Here is a 14,517-nt window from a genome sequence, read left to right as displayed (position 1 = left end):
TTGGGCTCTGCACTGGAACTTTCCATTCGCTGGCTGTGACCTCTGCGACCACAGCCCAGGGCCTGCAGCATCATTGGCTGGTTTGTGGTCCAGATCTTCTGTTTCCAATGTTTGGAACTGTTAGGAGAAGCTGAGGTGATGACGGAGGGCATGGTTGGCTGAGCTGAGAAGATAACTTGGGATCAGGATGCCCTCAGCAACTCTCACCTCTGCCCTTTCCTGTCTGGATTAGGGAGTGGACATGACCCTTGCCCTTTGCCCCACTCCCTCCCTTGGCTGTTCAGGGAACACCTTGGGCATTGGCTGAAGGGCTGGTGGGGTTTGGATTGCTGCGTCAGCCTGGGTGAGGCAGCCAGGAAGTCATTAGGCTTTTGGCACCAGAATGAGGTCAGCCAGGGCTCCAGGAAGCACTGGTGCTGACTTTCCTGAGCGCATCACAGGCTCTTCCCAAAGGGAAAAGCCTGGGCAGGAATCCCAAGGGGGTTGTGGTGTGGGTGGAAGCCGAGATAATCTAAGAGAGATCTTGCCAGTTTGCAGGAGTTATTCTAGGTTTCGAACTCTCCGGAATAGGAGGAGCCTGAGTGAGGTGTTGGAGCTCAGGGAACCCTGCCTGGGCCCTGGCACCTGTTCCTGGGCTTCCCTCTTCCTGGCACCTTGAGCACATTCCCTGGCTGTAGCGTTCCTATCACAGTGTCAGGGAGGCCTCTGCCCATACTTGAGTTGATTATCTGTGCTGGCCATGGGTTCCAAGTCATGGCACTTGTTCTCCCTGAGTCTAGATAAGCCTTGGAGGCCTTGCAGGTGTGGCTCTCTAAGCAGCAGTGATGGAGCCTTGCTCTCTCTGTTGGTGCTGTAGTGACTTATCCTCCTGCTTAGACTCAGCTACACCAGAGCAGGCACTCGGTCTTGTCCACTGCTCTGTCCTCAGTAACCAGCGTGGCACCTGGCACATACCAGGAGCTCAGTAGACATCTGTGGGCATGAATGACTATTCTCCAATGGACGCAAAGTACAAGTGGCCCTCCTCCTCAGTATCCATGGGTTCTGCATCTGCAGATTCAAGGCAGACTAAAATCTGGACTAAAAATACTCTGAAAATCTGTGTCTATACAGAACACATACAGACTTTTCTCCTTGTTGTTATTCCATACAACAACTATTTACCTTAAGTAATCTAAGGGTGACTTGAACTCTATGGGAGGATGTGCACAGGTTATATGCAAAGGCCATGACCATTATGTTTTTTTTTTTTAATTTAATAAAGTTTTATTTTTTCAAAATGTACAATGCAGTGGACCTGCTCACGCAATTTCACCGGCAACTGGGGCATCTCCCCCCTTGGTGTTTCTGGTGTAAATCACTTGAGCTCTGTGCTTTGAAACCAGTTTGATAAGTCCTTTACTCAGGAGCTCCTGCAGGGCTGCCCTGGCCAGGGACCCGCGGATCTTCAGTCTCTCAGAGACCACGGCCGGAGTTATGAGCTTGTAGTTGGGCACTTCCTTACAGAGCTTGTCGTACGTAGCTTTGTCAAACAAGACCAGGTTATTGAGCTTGTCCCGAACTTTGCCTTTAGACTACTTCTTCTTTTTGGCCTTGCCTCCAGACTTGTTCACGGGGTCCTTGTCTTTCTTGGCCGACTTTCCAGCATCTTTTTTCTTCTTGTCGTCCTTGGGCGGCATAGTGAGGCGCGGAGAGCAGCAGCGACCACCTCAACCTTGCAAGATGTCGGACAAAAAGCGACCATTATGTTTTAATAAGGGTCTTCAGCATCCATGGGTTTGTATCTCTTCAGTGGTCCTGGAAACAGTCCCCCATGGGAAATGAGGAACAGGACAAAGATAGTGTCTGATTACATCTAGGACAGAATAAAGAATAAAAAAAAATGAGTGGGCATACATCTTTATTCTGAGTTCAATGCTGGTATGTGTGGCCAAGGAAAGAAGGTAGTCTTGCACACTTGACTGGGGATGTCGCTTCACCACGTAACTCACTCAGGAACGTGGGGAGGAGTGTCGTGCACCAGTGGTGCTTCTAGCTCGTTCCAGGCACAAAAACACTTGCCTTTTCCTTGAGCCATCCAAGTAATTAGTAATAGTTAGCAAATTACCACTTCTGTTTGTGGGCACCAGGAAACAGAGGCTCAGAGGGATTTACAACACACGTTGAAGAGCATGTGACAGTTGTGTGTTGGGGCTAAATCCAGAACCTGGGTCTCCCCACCTGCAGGGCAGTGGTCATGCTCTGGCCATTGTACTTGTACTACTTTCTATAAAGCTTTGACCTATGATTTGTCACATGCTATGTTTGGGTTTCAGAAGCTTTTTAGATTCCTGCTGGCCTTAAAAGTATCAACTATCCTGGGTGCAGCCTTTTTAGTACCTTTGAGCTTTTTCAGTCTAGATATTCTTAACCTGGAGCCCCACGAGCTAAGAGATGCAAAAACTCTGTGAGATTGTGTACTGCGTGTCGTGTACGGAGGCATTGCTCCAGAGATGAGGTCTGAGCCTGCATCAGATCCTCCTAGACGGGTGCATGGCCCCAGGATAAGGTTAAGAACCAATGATGAAAATCAACTGTACCATTTTACGTGTGGGGAAAGTAAGGCCTGTGCAAAAGAATTGTTGAAGGTCCTAATCTTTGACCAGAAATTCTCTCTCTCCTGTCAACAGAGGACTGATTGTGGTGAGCAGCAACCTGAGCTACATCATTGAGCCCCTTCCTGACAGCGAGGGCCAACACCTTATTTACAGATCTGAACATCTCAAGCTGCCCCCGGGGAACTGTGGGTCTGAGCACTCCAAGCTCACCACCAGGGACTGGGTCCTTCAGTTTACACAGCAAACCAAGAAACGACCTCGCAGGGTGAGTTTTGAGGTCCTCAGTGCAGGAGTCAACTAGCCATAGGCTTGTCTCATCCAGAGATGCTTACTTTGAATCCCTGTCTGTCTGCGCTGAAGTGGCATGGCTAAGAAGGAAGAAAGAACCTCTCTGTCTTTTTGTTTGTTTGTTTGTTTAAGATTTATTTTATTTATTTGAAAGAGTTACAGAGAGAGAAAGAGAGGTCTTCCATCCGCTGGTTCACTCCTCAGATGGCCGCAATGGTCGGAGCTGTGCCGATCTGAAGGCAGGATCCAGGAGCTTCTTCCAGGTTTCCCACATGGGTACAGGGGCCCAAGGACTTGGGCCATCTTCTTCTGCTTTCCCAGGCCATAACAGAGAGCTGGATCAGAAGAGGAGCAGCTGGGACTAGAACTGGCGCCCATATGCGTTACCGGCGCTTCAGGACAGGGCTTTAACCCACTGTACCACAGTGCCGGCCCCCTCTTTTTCTAAGTCATTGTTGAGTATGGCTAATAATTACTTTGGAGGAAAACACCAGCCTGTTTGAAAGACTGTGAGATGCTGATTTTAGAAATGTTATAAAGGCAACAGTACATATGCCCATATGTATATCCCCTCTTTTGGAATAGCCACTTCACCATGCACAAAATGCTCGGATTTATTTATACTGAAAATAGAGGTGCGTGGTTTAAAGGTTATCCTGGGGGGGAAGGTAATTTGGGAATTTTCTTCGTAGTATTTTGGCCTCTGTTCTGCCTGTCACAGCTGGTAGCATCCGTTATCTCTTGAGGGTAAAGGACTGGGTCCTGAGTTCCAGGGCAGCCTTCAGCAATCACCAGATGTGACAGGAGGTGTAGCAAAGGTGATGGTGGCCACAGTCGGGGCTCTGTCTCTTGTGCCCCGGGTACAAAATAAATAAGAAGGTTCACTGTTCACTAACCACATGTATTTCTTAGCAGTTTTTTGATATGAGGCCAAGCCTACCATTTCTGCAGCTCTGATCTGCTTCTGTCTCTTTCTCAGATGAAAAGGGAAGATTTACACTCCATGAAGTACGTGGAGCTTTACCTCGTGGCCGACTTTGCAGAGGTAAGGGGTTTTCCCAGAAAAACTGCTCTCTTGATAGCTCCCAGTTCAGGCTTTGAGCTGCATTTGGGGAAATGCTAACACATTTATTTTTCTCTGCTTTATCACATGATTTTGACCTTAAATCTGGGTTTTTTTTCTGCCATTCAATTATAGCTGAAAAAAAAATGGAAAAACCTCTCCCAACTTTATCCATTCATTAGTTAGAAAATCAGGACAGTTACCTGGATCAACACTTCTTAGGCTGAGTCCAAAGAACTTTAGGTCCTGATATTTATTCTTGTGTAAGAATGGTCCGTGAATTCTATGGAGAAATTTTTTTAAAGATTTATTTATTTATTTGAAAGTCAGAGTTACAGAGAGAGAGAAGGAGAAGCAGAGAGAGAGAGAGTGAGGTCTTCCATCTATTGGATCACTCCCCAGATGGCCACAACGGCTGGAGCTGTGCCGATCCGAAGCCAGGAGCTTCTTCCAGGTCTTCCACGTAGGTGCAGGGGTCCAAGGACTTGGGCCATTCTCCAGTGCGTTCCCAGGCCATAGCAGAGAGCTGGATTGGAAGTGGATCAGCCCAGAACTCGAACTGGCACCCACATAGGATGTCAGCACTGCAGGTGGTGGCCTCACCCGCTAAGCCACAGTGCTGGCCCCTCTCTGAAGAAATTTTTAAAATCTTCTTTTTATAAAAATAAGTATCTTCTTAATGACCTTGTTCTTACCCACATGTGGGTGCATTTTCACCATCTTGTTGGAGCCAAATGAGGACCTAATGCCTTGGCCCCTGGACTAACAACACCTGAAAACCTGGGAAAAATGCAAATTTGGGGGGGCTACTCCAGACCTACTGAGTCCTAAACTGTCAGGTACGGTCAAGTAATAAATTTTTTAAAAAGATTTATTTTATTTGAAAGAGTTACAGAGAAATGTAGAGACAGAGAGAGAGAGGTCTTCATCCACTGGTTCACTCCCCATATGGCCACGATGGCCAGAGCTGAGCCATTCTGAAGCTAGGAGCCAGGAGCTTCTTCCAGGTCTCCCATGAGGGTGCAGGGGCCCAAGCACTTGGGCCATCTTCTACTGCTTTCCCATGCCACAGCATAGAGCTGGATTGGAAGCAGAGCAGCTGGGACTTGAACCAGTGCCCATATGGGATGCCAGCACTGCAGGCACTAGCCCCCCCCCCCCCCGCTACTCTACTTCTGATCTATAGAAATATTCACCTTTTTGAAAAAGATTTATTTATTTATTTGAAAGGCAAAGTTACTGAGAGGCAGAGGGAGAGAGAGAGAGACGGAGGTCTTCCATCTGCTGGAAGACCCGGAAGAAGCTCCTGGCTGCTGGCTTTGGATCAGCTCAGCTCCAGCTATTGCGGCCACTTGGGGAGTGAACCAGTGGATAAAAGCTCTCTCTCTCTCTCTCTCTTTCTCTCTCTCTCTGCCTCTGTCTCTCTGTAACTCTGCCTTTCAAATAAATAAATAAATCTTTTAAGAAATTATTTATTTATTTTTAAAAATATTTTGTTTATTGTACTTGAAAGAGTTACATGGCTGGCGCCTTGGCTCACTAGGCTAATCCTCCGCCTGTGGCGCTGGCACCCCAGGTTCTAGTCCCGGTTGGGGCGCTGGATTCTGTCCCAGTTGCTCCTCTTCCAGTCCAGTGCTCTGCTGTGGCCCGGAAAGGCAGTGGAGGATGGCCCAAGTGCTTGGGCCCTGCACCCACAGGGGAGACCAGGAGGAAGCACCTGGCTCCTGACTTCATGATTGACGAAGCGCGCTGGCCGTAGCAGCCATTTGTGGGTGAACCAACGGAAGGAAGACCTTTCTCTCTGTCTCTCTCTCACTGTCTGTAACTCTCTTTCTCTCTCACTGTCTAACCCTGCCTGGCAAAAAAAAAAAAAAAAAAAAAAGAAAAGAAAAAAAAGGAAAGAAAGAAAGAAAGAAAGAAAGAAAGATTGAAAGAAAGAAAGAGTTACACAGAGATAGAAGGAGAGGCAGAGAGAGAGAGTTCTTCCATCTGTGGTTCACTCCCAAAATGGCTGCAATGGCCAGAGCAGGGCCACTCTGAAGCCAGGAGCCAGGAGCTTCTTCTGAGTCACCCACGCGAATGCAGAGGCCCAAGGACTTGGGCCATCTTCTACTGCTTTCCCAGACCATAGACCTGGATCGGAAATGCTGCAGCCGGGACTAGAACCAGCACCCTTATGGGATGCCAGCGCTGCAGGCAGAGGATTAATGTACTGCACCACCGTGCCGGCCCCCTAAAAGGACTCTTTCTATGGCTGCTCTACCTAGGTTACAAACATGAAACGTGGTCCTAGAGGCAGTGCCACACAGTGGGAAGAGCATCAGACCTCAGGCGTCACGAGCTGCCTGTGCATGTTGGTGGCAGGAGGAGGTGGCTCTTGAGTTGTCTTCTTAAAGGACAAAGAGGAGTTAACTGGCAGAGGAGTGGAGGTGAAGGACCTTCCAACCTGAGGGAACATTGTGTTCTGCTTTGACAAGAACTTCACTCTGTAATTGAAGTTGGTGTTGGCTTTCCCAGCAGCTGTGTGTGTGTGTGTGTGTGTGTGTACACGTGTGTTGTGTCTTGTTTCTTCTCCAAAGACGATGTGTGTGTAGGATAGGGGAGTCTTGTAGGAGCCAAATCCAAAGCCTATTTAAAAGTCAGATGAGGCTCCATGGTCCTGACAGGAGGCAACCAACTCCTGACTCAGGCCCCTACCTTATAGAGCTGCCTGTGGTGGGAGGGTTCTAGAAGAAAGCTGAGTTCCTCTGGCTCTGGGACATTTTTCCATTTGGTTTTGCATCCAGGATCATCTCATACAGTGGTCTTGAGCCATTTCTTTGGGCCACAGATCCTTTGATTAGATTAAATCTCCAGGGACCCCAATAATTAAGCCTATGGAAACCCAGCTGCTGCCTCATAGTCAGTGTGGCTGTTTGTCCCGTGGGACGTGAGTCTCAAGCTCCCAGAGAAGTGGGGATTGCATGTCTTCTGTCTCCTGACCTCCAGCCTCACAGCAAGCTCTGGGAGGCCAGTGTCTGTTCAGGGTGCCTCAGGAGTCGGGTGTCGCCTTGCGCTGGGCTCTTCTCACAGAGCAGAGGCTTTCTGACCTAGCTCCCAACAGAGCCGTGATTCATGCAGCTGCCTGGATAGGGGACTGTGCATTTCCCAGGTCCTGGTCCCTCTCCCCAGCAGCCGAAGGCTCTGAGTGATTCATGGGCGCCTGTGGGTGAGGGGGTGGAATGGATCGGCTGGGTTCACAGGCTAAGGAGTCAGCCCCTTCCCACCTCACACCACAACCTCTCCCAAGGGCCTATCGTCCTCTGCAGGCAGAAGCGTGTTCCTGACAATGAATTAATGTGAAAGGATGGGAGACAGACAAGAGGAGGGCCACCTTGCAGATTTACAACCTGCTGCGGAGATAGGACAGCCCTCTCCTGCAGGCGCTGGAGTCAGAGATGAGAGGGAGGCAGGGCTCTGCCTAGAGAGCGTTGTCAGTGGTGAGCACAAGCAAGCAGAGCCTGGGCAGGGCTCCCAGGAAGCAGAGCCCAGGGGAGCAGAGTCAGGCGGTGCTGCAGTTTGAATATGATTCACATTCCCAAATTCAAGCTGGCGTTTAATCTCCAAAGGCTTGTGCTAATGAGATGAAGAGAACGGAAATTGAGTATCACTGTGGTGTGAGGCCCTTGGAAAGTGTTTGTATTGTAGTACCCCAGGATTGAATCTCGGTGGGTTCATAAGGACAGGAAGAGGGACCACACACAGACACAGAGACACTTGCACTCGCACCCTACCAGGATGTGATGTAGCCAAGGAGGGCCCTTGCCAAGCCAGAGTCATGCTGTTTGGACTGTGAACCTCCACAACCAGGAGCCTGAAGACACCTCTTTTCTTTATACAGTAGCCAGCCTCTGGTGTCTCCTTGCAGTAGTGAAGAAATGGCTCTCACAGCGGGATGGGGGAGCTGTAAGCACAGGCCTGCAAAGGGCTTTCCTGCTACTACCTACAGTGTGACGGGAAGCCGCAGAAGGACAGTGCTGTCCCATGTTGTAATTCTGGTGTCACCTAGAAAGTGGAAGGTTGAGAGAGTCCTTCCTTATAGCAGGGATCTGTGCAGCACAGCCCATGGCCAGAGCGAGCCCACCATAAGTTGTCGTAAGCAGTTTTGTTGGAACACAGCCATGCCCACAGGTTGCTGTGTTGTCCGTGGCTGCTTCTGCACTATGGACGCAGAGCTGAGTAATTCTGACAGAGACAGCATGGCCCACAAAGCTGAAAGTATTTACTCTTTGGCTCCGTGCAGAAAATATTTGCAGACTCCTGCTTCAGACTATTGTGACAGTGTAACGCACTCCTTGAGCATGGTGGCCTTGTCATGCAGGAATTTGAAGATAGGAATAATATGTTTGAAAGACAATGAAATTTAACCCTGATGTTCTAATAAATATTTACTAAAAAAATGGAAATGTTGCAACACTTCTGTGCCATGAGACCAGTTTAGAAGTGGGTGGCAACTATAATGAGAAACTTCTGGATTAGAACCTTGGAAAGGTCCAAGTCACAGGGTATCACACCAAATTTAATTCTATCAAAAGGAGGGGTGACACTGAGATTCTCTGCTGGTGAGTCAATGTCCGAAAACAGTGGGAAGAGGAGAAACAGTGGATTTCTTCCCTGAGTCAGAACTGGGACACACCCCCAGCCAAACAAATATCCCAGGCTGTTTCATTTGGCTGTTCTTTTGGCTGCTTATTTGGATATTCTTATAGGATGGGGTGGAGAAGGAAAGTGAAGCTTTGGAATTGAAGTAGCATGTGTAGCACAATATTCAAAGTAAATCAGAGAGACACCCAGGTTCTGTGTGACATTGGCAGGGTACAGAACATGCCCATCATTCACAGATTTAAGTTGAACTTGTAGCAGACTTTGTCTTTACACTCTAAACTTTCCTTTGTTAATTGTAGCTGAAAGAGTTCTTTCCAGGCAGGAACGTTAAATATGAGACATTCACACTGATGTGTCCTCCTCCTGGTACCCATGGCAGACATTTCTAATTGAGCTCAGCACACTTCCCTGTGCTCAGTTAGAAGTGTCTGGTTTTAGTCGGACTGCAGTCCAGAATTTTTGTGAGCAGTGGAGGCACTGCCAGTCTATCTGAGTGGCCTGCAAGATAGGCCCATTTGCCATCCTGGTTGTGTTGCCAGCACCCACCGTGTCATTCATATGACCCTCCATGCATGCTCCTTAAATGTAGGATCTTCTGGTCCTCTGCTTTCACTGAAGCCCTTTTAGGCGAAGACCGAGATCTCATACTTCTTTGTATCCCACCTACTGCTTAAGCACATTACTGTTCAGTGACAGCTTGACTAGTGTTGACTGGCTACATGTAGGGAAGCCTGGTGAGATCTATGTGATGTTGGCTTCATGTTGAGGTGACAGCCAAGACAAGGATCAGATTGGTCTCTCTTCTAAGACCCAGTGGCAGGCTGCTGGAAGCCTTGCAACTTGAAGGACAGGTGATTAAGACTTACTTAAGGGTTGGCAGAACCACTGTTTAGTTCACTTCACAGTTGTTGCACACCTGCTATGAACTAGCAGTTGAGGGTATCAAGACAGAGATGGCCCAGGTCATGCCTTCCCCCAAAGCTACACTGTGATAGGGAAGACAGTTGCATAAAAAGAACAGCACACAGAAGATAAAAGAAAACAAGAACAAATTCAGAGACAAGTAATGGGGAATAGGAAGGGTCCTGGGAGAGGTTCTGGGATCTCACTTTGTTCTGCTTCTTCTATTTAGTTTCGGAAGAACCGTCTAGACCAGGAAGCCACCAAACACAAGCTCATAGAGATCGCCAACTATGTCGATAAGGTGAGACCAGGTGTGTACCTTGTGGGAAATGTGCCAGTACCTCAGAGAAGCTACAGGACAGGGGATCACCTGGCACCTGAGCTGCCTTCTGCTGGATTGGCTGCCCTAGCCAGTGATGAAAAAAACTGAGCAGTGGTCATGATGTTGCCCTGAGCCATGTAACCTTGGACAAGTAATTCATCTTTGGGTTGTGATTTTTGGATTTGTTTTTAATTTATAAAATAGAAGTGCCAGCTTACATCAATGACTTCCAATTATTTTTGTTTTTCTCGTGGACTCCTTTTTAGAATGAAATCTTATGCCAGTGCCTGGTATAATTGTCAGATGACAGCAGACGGCTCTATGCCAAAGCAGAGTTGAACACTCAGAGCATTGCCCTTCTGACCCCTTCTTGTTGCCTCTGCAATGGTTTCTGAGGAACCCAGGGGTAGAGGACCCCAGTGTAAGAAACTTTGAAGATTCTTTTAGGTTCCTTTCTTGTGTAAATCTCTGGGATTCTTTGATTTAGGTTGGTATTGAGGTAGGATAAGGTGAGAAAGGTACACAGTTTTATAAGTTGAAAAACAGGGTACTTGGGGCTATTCATAAATCTGTCCTAAAACTACTTCTCTCTTCCTCCCTCTCTCTCTCTTTAAATTATTTATTTGTTTGTTTGAAAGGTAGAGTTACAGACAGAGAGAGGGAGAGACAGAGAGAAGGTCTTCCATCTACTGGTTCACTCCCCAAGTGGCCGCAACAGCCAGAGCTGGGCAGGTCCAAAGCCAGGAGTCAGGAACTTCTTCTGGGTCTCTCATGTGGGTGCAGGGGCCCAACTACTTGAGCCATCTTCTACTGCTTTCCCAGGCCACAGCAGAGAGCTGGATCGGAAGAGGAGCAGCTAGGATTCAAACCGGTACCCATTTGGGATACCAGCATTGACCCCTTTTTCTTGTCTCTTAGGAACTCTGTGAGAACGGTTATTTCCTGAGTTAAGACCTTTGACAACACGGTCTTTGGAAATACTCAAGTTTTTGAATATTAATAAAACAAGCTGTTTTGGGACCTGGAAACATTTTGTGTATATGAAAGAAGGGATTCATTATACCACAACATGCAGAGTAAACATCCATAGAAGGACAGTAGCTTCTTGGTGAGCTAGTAGTGCATAGTGTAAAGAAGTAGATGTTAGTGTGGTTGGAGTCACAGATCTCCTTGAGAGTATAACATTAATTGTATAACTTAGGATGATCCTAACACTTCTGAAGCTTAACTCTGGACCTACTAGGAATTCATGAATTCCAAGAATAAAGAGGAAATCATTTTTTTTCCCTTAAGCACTAGAGGATGAAAAAAAGTCTTGGTATTTTTTAGGTATATTAGTGAGCAAATTTGGTTGTGTTCTGCTCATTACATGTGAGATTCTCTGCCCCTTGTTTTTGTTCTGCCCTGGAAGGCTATGGAAACACAGGCCAGTGTTCATTGGCAGGTGAAAGTCAAACACTGGCATTGCCAGGAAGGAAGGACTCTGGAGACACCATCCATTCCTCTCTCTAGCTCCCAGCTCACCCATCAAGAACATTTAAATGATCCTGCAGCCCAAATATTCAACATCTGGGAAAACAAGAAAAGTTTGTTTCCCTGGAGGGTAGACCCTGCTGCTGTCCATGTGACATCCATTGTTCTATACACAGCAGGTGGGAACTTGGCTGGGTCTCTCCATTGTGAATTCTCCAGCTACTCTGGGTGACAGAACTAAAGGTGCTGATGAAAAATGGAGGGAGAAGAGGGACATCAGGAAACCCCAGCCTGGCCCATCCCTTCTGTGAAGCAGGCTTGGTTCTTTCTGCAGCAGCTGATGTTAGTTACTCCCTGCTGAATAGGGGAAGGCACACCCACTTCTCCAAAACTTGCTGACCCAGCTACTTAAACTGAACGTTTGTTGAACTAAAACTGGAATGAGCTGCACTCATTTGCTGAATCATGAGCCCAATCCAGAATATTTTCCTTTAACTATGAAAAAACCAACTTTACTTCCCTAAAAAGCTCCCCAGTGGAGCGAATTCAGATTGGAATCCAAACTCTGTTTTCTATAATATCTGACCTGGCATAGAACAGAAAAATCAAAAATTTCATTGAACTACCTGGAGCTTATCTTAGAGTACAGTTTCTTGGGGGCAAATTGTTAATTTGATTGTGTACACACAACAGTACTGTAAAGAATAGGGCTGAGAGCAGGCTTGATGTTTAAGGTAGGACTGCAGCCCTGGGTCCACCATCTTACTGCTAAGACTTTGGACAAGTTCCTTAACTTCTCCAAGCCTTGGTGCTTGATACAAAAAAAGTGCTCCATAAGTGCTGGTGCCACCATTACTGTTTTTGGCTGGGGCAGTACCTGCCAATTTTGAATTAAAGTGGAATCTCCTGGTCTTGTGATTTTTTTTTATTATTAAAATTATGGGTGTGGTAGTTTCTGAGGTAGACTCATGAAAGCACCCCTTGCACCCATACCTTCCAGTGGCCTAGCTTTAGAGAAGATGCCCCTCCTGCTTATGTACGTATGAGATGGAAGATTCCATATCCTACAAGTCAGATGTCGTGTTAGCCTTAAGGAGCCTGCAAGGCAGGTTTCATTTATAGAATTTCAGGATTGCTGGGTTGGACAGTTCCCTGAAGGTTATATATGGCTTCCGCGGTCCGATGCCTGCAACCTGTGTGTGGTATTCTTGACCAAACCTCAACCCTTCCAGGGTTGGGGGAGGAAACTTTGAGAGTAAGCTTGCCATCCACTTGTGTATCACTTACTCGCATATCCTTACGAAATGAGTGGGAAGCACCTTCCAGTAAGCTATCTGTATATAATTTGGTATAGACATTCTGTGGACTATTACTCAGCAGTAAAAAGGAATAAACAGGCTACAATATAGATGAACCTCAAAAGTTTTATTCTAAGAAAAAAGAAGTCAGACACAAAAGGCCCCATATTATGTAATTCTGTTTGTTTTTTTAAAAACTCTAGAAAAGGCAAATATCTAGAGACAAAGAGTATAACTGGATAATAAGGGATTTTACTGTATGATGGAAAGATTCTAAAGCTACATTATTATGTTCATTTTATAACTTTTTTAAAATTTAGCAAAAAATATTGAACTGTGCACTTAAAATAAATTATACCTCAAAAAAGTAAATTATACCTCAATAACATTTTTCTCAAGATTCCATACACCAGATAGCTTTTAGATACACAGGAAAAGATCGGGTTTGTGTGAGGACTTGGGAGAGAAGATCATAGCAGACAGCCCAGACAAGGGTCCTCCTTGCAGATTACAGCAGCGCTTAGCTCTGAGCTGACTCATGACCAGCTTTGTTTGAAAGCTTCTTCCCTACCTTAAGATGAAATTTCTCTTGCTGTCTGTTTTACCTGGTGAGCTCAGCCCTCCTGAGGACCGGGCAAGACGATACCCATCCTTTTCCCACGGGAGAGTGCTGCAGCTACTTGAGACCAATTTTCTGTCCCATCTCAGTCTTCTGTAAGTCAAGTCACCCCTATGTGCTTCTCTCGAAGCTTCCCTTCCCCTTCTGAAAAAAGTACCTCTTCCCCCCTTATCCCTGGAGCCACAGGTGGCGGGAAATCTGGTCTCTGTGCTCTGAACTCTTTGGCTAGGAAGAGGCTGTTAAGTCCCAAGTGGTGTTGACAGCTCCTGTGGCTTTTCTGTGTGTCCTTTCAGTTTTACCGATCCTTGAATATTCGGATTGCTCTCGTGGGCTTGGAAGTCTGGACTCATGGGGATATGTGTGAAGTTTCAGAGAATCCGTACTCTACTCTCTGGTCATTTCTTAGTTGGAGACGCAAGCTGCTTGCCCAGAAGAATCATGACAATGCACAGTTAATCACGTAAGTGACGTCTCCCTGTATGTCTTGCGTTGGCCTTGGCCGCAAAGCCTCTACCCACTGTGCATGTCCTTGGTTTGCCTCTTTCTTTCCCAGAGGTGAGTGCTGGTTGTAGAAGGCCATCCTGGCTCCCTGGTCCTGGCAATCAGGCTTTTCTCAGACATGTGCTTTATACCCAGCACACCTTGAAAAAAAATAGTAAAAACTGCAAGAGTCAGACCAGTCCTTTCTCCAGGAGAAACTTAGACTTGACACAATCAGTTGAGTACCTGGAGCGATGGAGTGTGTATTTGGAAAGTGTCTGGCTGTTGGTCATGGACCCCTGTGAAACAGACTTTCTAAGGGGCTCATCTTGATTTTCTGAGCACTTTGTTCCAGTACATGGGCTAATCTCCCAGTACAGGCACAGCAGAGGGGTATCCTGGTCGTCCTTGGGAGCTCAGGACCGAGAACCTGAAACAGTGCAAGTGGCAGAGAGTGCAGAAACTGTGTGTGTGTGTGGAGGGGTTGGGTTGGGTTTTCATCAGTTCTGGAGAAAAAAGAACAGACAGTGATAGGGGGTTGTGCTGATATGTGACAGTCTTCCAAGGGTGATTATTATACTTATTAGTGTTGGCTTCCAAAGTTGCTTTGAGGTAATTATAAAAGACACATAGATAATGAAACCAAGAGTTAGCACAGTCATTTAAAGCTTGTTTTTTCCCTTTAAAACAGGAAAATAACTATTCCCAACAACCTGGACTTTAAGTGATTACTTCACAGAACTGTCTTTACCTAAGAATATTTTTGGTTACCAAAAATTTGGGCCTGAGCTTTGGAAGCATAGTGTCCTTCTTTGGGCCAGACTTCAAAT

At 46.7% G+C, this 14,517-nt stretch overlaps 1 protein-coding gene and 1 pseudogene across 2 annotated transcripts in view; one reads left to right on the top strand and one right to left on the bottom strand.

The window, feature by feature from the left end:
• The window catches only part of ADAM19 (ADAM metallopeptidase domain 19), a 90,718-nt gene that overhangs the window by 50,984 nt on the left and 25,217 nt on the right, over positions 1 to 14,517 (top strand). The window contains exons 6-9 of one of the 2 annotated variants that reach the window (XM_002710340.6): positions 2,670 to 2,862; positions 3,865 to 3,930; positions 9,725 to 9,796; positions 13,501 to 13,667. In XM_002710340.6, the coding sequence (XP_002710386.3) occupies positions 2,670 to 2,862; positions 3,865 to 3,930; positions 9,725 to 9,796; positions 13,501 to 13,667 (498 nt within the window). Of the gene's footprint in view, positions 1 to 2,669; positions 2,863 to 3,864; positions 3,931 to 9,724; positions 9,807 to 13,500; positions 13,668 to 14,517 lie in introns of both variants that reach the window. The other variant, XM_089334982.1, reaches the window with a different exon arrangement.
• LOC127490528 (small ribosomal subunit protein eS25 pseudogene) lies at positions 1,241 to 1,759 on the bottom strand (annotated as a pseudogene).

This window comes from Oryctolagus cuniculus, chromosome 6, assembly GCF_051225735.1.
Source record: "Oryctolagus cuniculus isolate XC-2025 breed Fujian yellow rabbit chromosome 6, ASM5122573v1, whole genome shotgun sequence".
In the NCBI taxonomy this organism is placed as follows: Eukaryota; Metazoa; Chordata; class Mammalia; order Lagomorpha; family Leporidae; genus Oryctolagus; species Oryctolagus cuniculus.
The sequence above is the reverse complement of the archived record's forward strand: the minus strand, read 5'-3'. Positions and strand labels throughout refer to the sequence as shown.